At 43.8% G+C, this 2326-nt stretch overlaps 1 protein-coding gene across 1 annotated transcript in view; it reads left to right on the plus strand.

Moving 5' to 3' along the window:
- LOC101859054 (collagen alpha-1(XII) chain) overlaps nt 1-2326 on the plus strand; it is a gene marked incomplete at its 3' end in the record, with an annotated part of 19631 nt that overhangs the window by 12020 nt on the left and 5285 nt on the right. Inside the window, 3 exon segments of the mRNA XM_035973131.1 lie at nt 76-207; nt 977-1114; nt 1930-2064. Of these exon segments, the coding sequence (XP_035829024.1) occupies nt 76-207; nt 977-1114; nt 1930-2064 (405 nt within the window).

Below are 2326 nucleotides of genomic sequence, written 5' to 3' on the forward strand. Positions count from 1 at the left end.
GTTATTATTATTATTATTATTACATTCTTTCCCTCCCCCACTCCACCGCCTTCCACTCCCCCCTCCCCTCCTCAGCTCCGGGCCACAACCAGGTGTGCATCAGTAAGTGCTCCCACAACCTGCAGTGTCTGGTCTCAGGGGGAGGCAACAAGTGTCTGTGCCCAGAGGGACATTACTTCAGCACGACCAGCAACTTGTGTGTGCCAGGTAACTACACACCTCGTGTACACACCAATAGCGGTGTGTGCCAGGTAACCACACGGTCATTTCAACACACGAATACTGTGAGTACCAGGTAACTACACACCTCGTGTACACACCAATAGCGGTGTGTGCCAGGTAACCACACGGTCATTTCAACACACGAATACTGTGAGTACCAGGTAACTACACACCTCGTGTACACACCAATAGCGGTGTGTGCCAGGTAACTACACACTTCGTGTTCACTCCATTAACAGTGTGTACCAGATAACTACATGCCTCATATACTCACCTATAGCAGTGAGTACCAGGTAACTACACACCCCGTGTACACACCAATAGCTGCGTGTTCTAGGTAACTACACACAACCTGTACTCATGAAAAGCTGTGGGTTGGCAGGTCTGGGAATGTAGCTAGAAATGTCGAACGATTTGAATTACACTGAGAAAAGTCTTGGAAAAAACACAACCTGACTGATACCCATATAATGATATAATGACAACCAAAAGAAACTTGAAAATGCAGTCCTCCATACATCGTTTTAAAACCTTGCACTACCTACACATGCAGCATACCAATTGAAAGTAAATACTATGTCCTTTTATGCTTTCCCTCCGTCGTTTTTGTCTGTCTTACTCTTCCCTAGCACTATAACAATTATTGTGTCGACATGCTCCTCTTTACTCAGCTAACTAAACAAACAAATAAATGCAACTAATTTCGTCTCAACCACCACCCTCCCACCTTCCACCCCCTCTCCCCGTGCCACAGACATAGGCTATCAAGAAGAGTGCACAACAAAAGACAAGTGTGCAGCCTCTCTGGAGTGCCTCAAGCTGAGCGGCAAGTTCAAGTGTCTCTGTCCTAAGGGCACACACTGGGACCCCAAGGAGAAGTTGTGTGCTTTAAGTGAGTCTTTTCCACAACACATCATACACGTTACAACACAACACAAATACGTTACATACATCTCACACGTAAAAGCACATCACACGTGTTATAGCACATCACGCACGTTACAACATAACACATCCACGTTGCAATACTCCACGCTCGTCTCAACACATTACACACGTTACAACATATCACACACGTTACAATACACCACGCCCGTCACAACACATCACACACGTTACAACACACCACGCACGTTACAGCATAACGCACACTTTAAAACGCAGCACATACGTTAAAACACATCGCTCACGTTACAGCGCACCTCACACGATACATTCAGCACCCCAAACACGTTATTACAGCACATGAAATACGTTATAGTCACACCACACATGTTACAGCACACCACACATGTTACAGCACACCACACATGTTACAGCACACGCCACTTGTACTTAAGAAACACTAGAGCTCATTACAACACAAAACATATTCTACTGCTCGGTACAATGAAGTACAACACATCTTATGTGTTACAGCACACAATGACACACTGTTGCTAATCACGCACGTCACCACCGAAACATAATATCATACTGCGTTGGAAAACATTACAACTTAATGCAAGGTTCTGACATTATTCTTAACATATTAATGTGAGCATGTCTATAATTATTACCTTTTCCCCCTCTTATGCAGTTGCAAGCTCCGTAAAACTCTTACAAAACTAAAACTACGAACCCTACACTACTACCCACAGCATATTAAGCATCTGCAATCAAAATACGAGTGTGTACCCCCCCCCACACCCCGAAAACACTCCCCAGTCCCTGGATTCGGCGAAGTGTGCACTGGCATCTGCGCCAATCATCTGGAATGTAACGACTTCGGAAGTGGAACTTTGGTGTGCGGATGTCCGGTCGGCTATTACTGGTTGGTGGAGAAGGACAAGTGCTTCAAAAGTAAGTCTTGTGTTGTTCTAATATGGAATATGACAAGGTTTAAGTGCTTCAAAAGTAAGTCTTGTGTGGTTCTAATATGGAATATGACAAGGTTTAAGTGCTTCAAGAGTAAGACTAATATTTTGGAATGAAAGGTGTCTTTTGTTATTCGAAAGAAAACGGTTCAGGCACTTTATAGGTCGGAAAAGAAACAACTATTCTTATAATGGCCGTTAGAGCAAGACTGTCTAATGGTAGCCATTGGAATTGAAATATAATAATA

The sequence above is a fragment of the Aplysia californica genome, unplaced genomic scaffold, assembly GCF_000002075.1.
Source record: "Aplysia californica isolate F4 #8 unplaced genomic scaffold, AplCal3.0 scaffold01023, whole genome shotgun sequence".
Taxonomy (NCBI): domain Eukaryota; kingdom Metazoa; phylum Mollusca; class Gastropoda; order Aplysiida; family Aplysiidae; genus Aplysia; species Aplysia californica.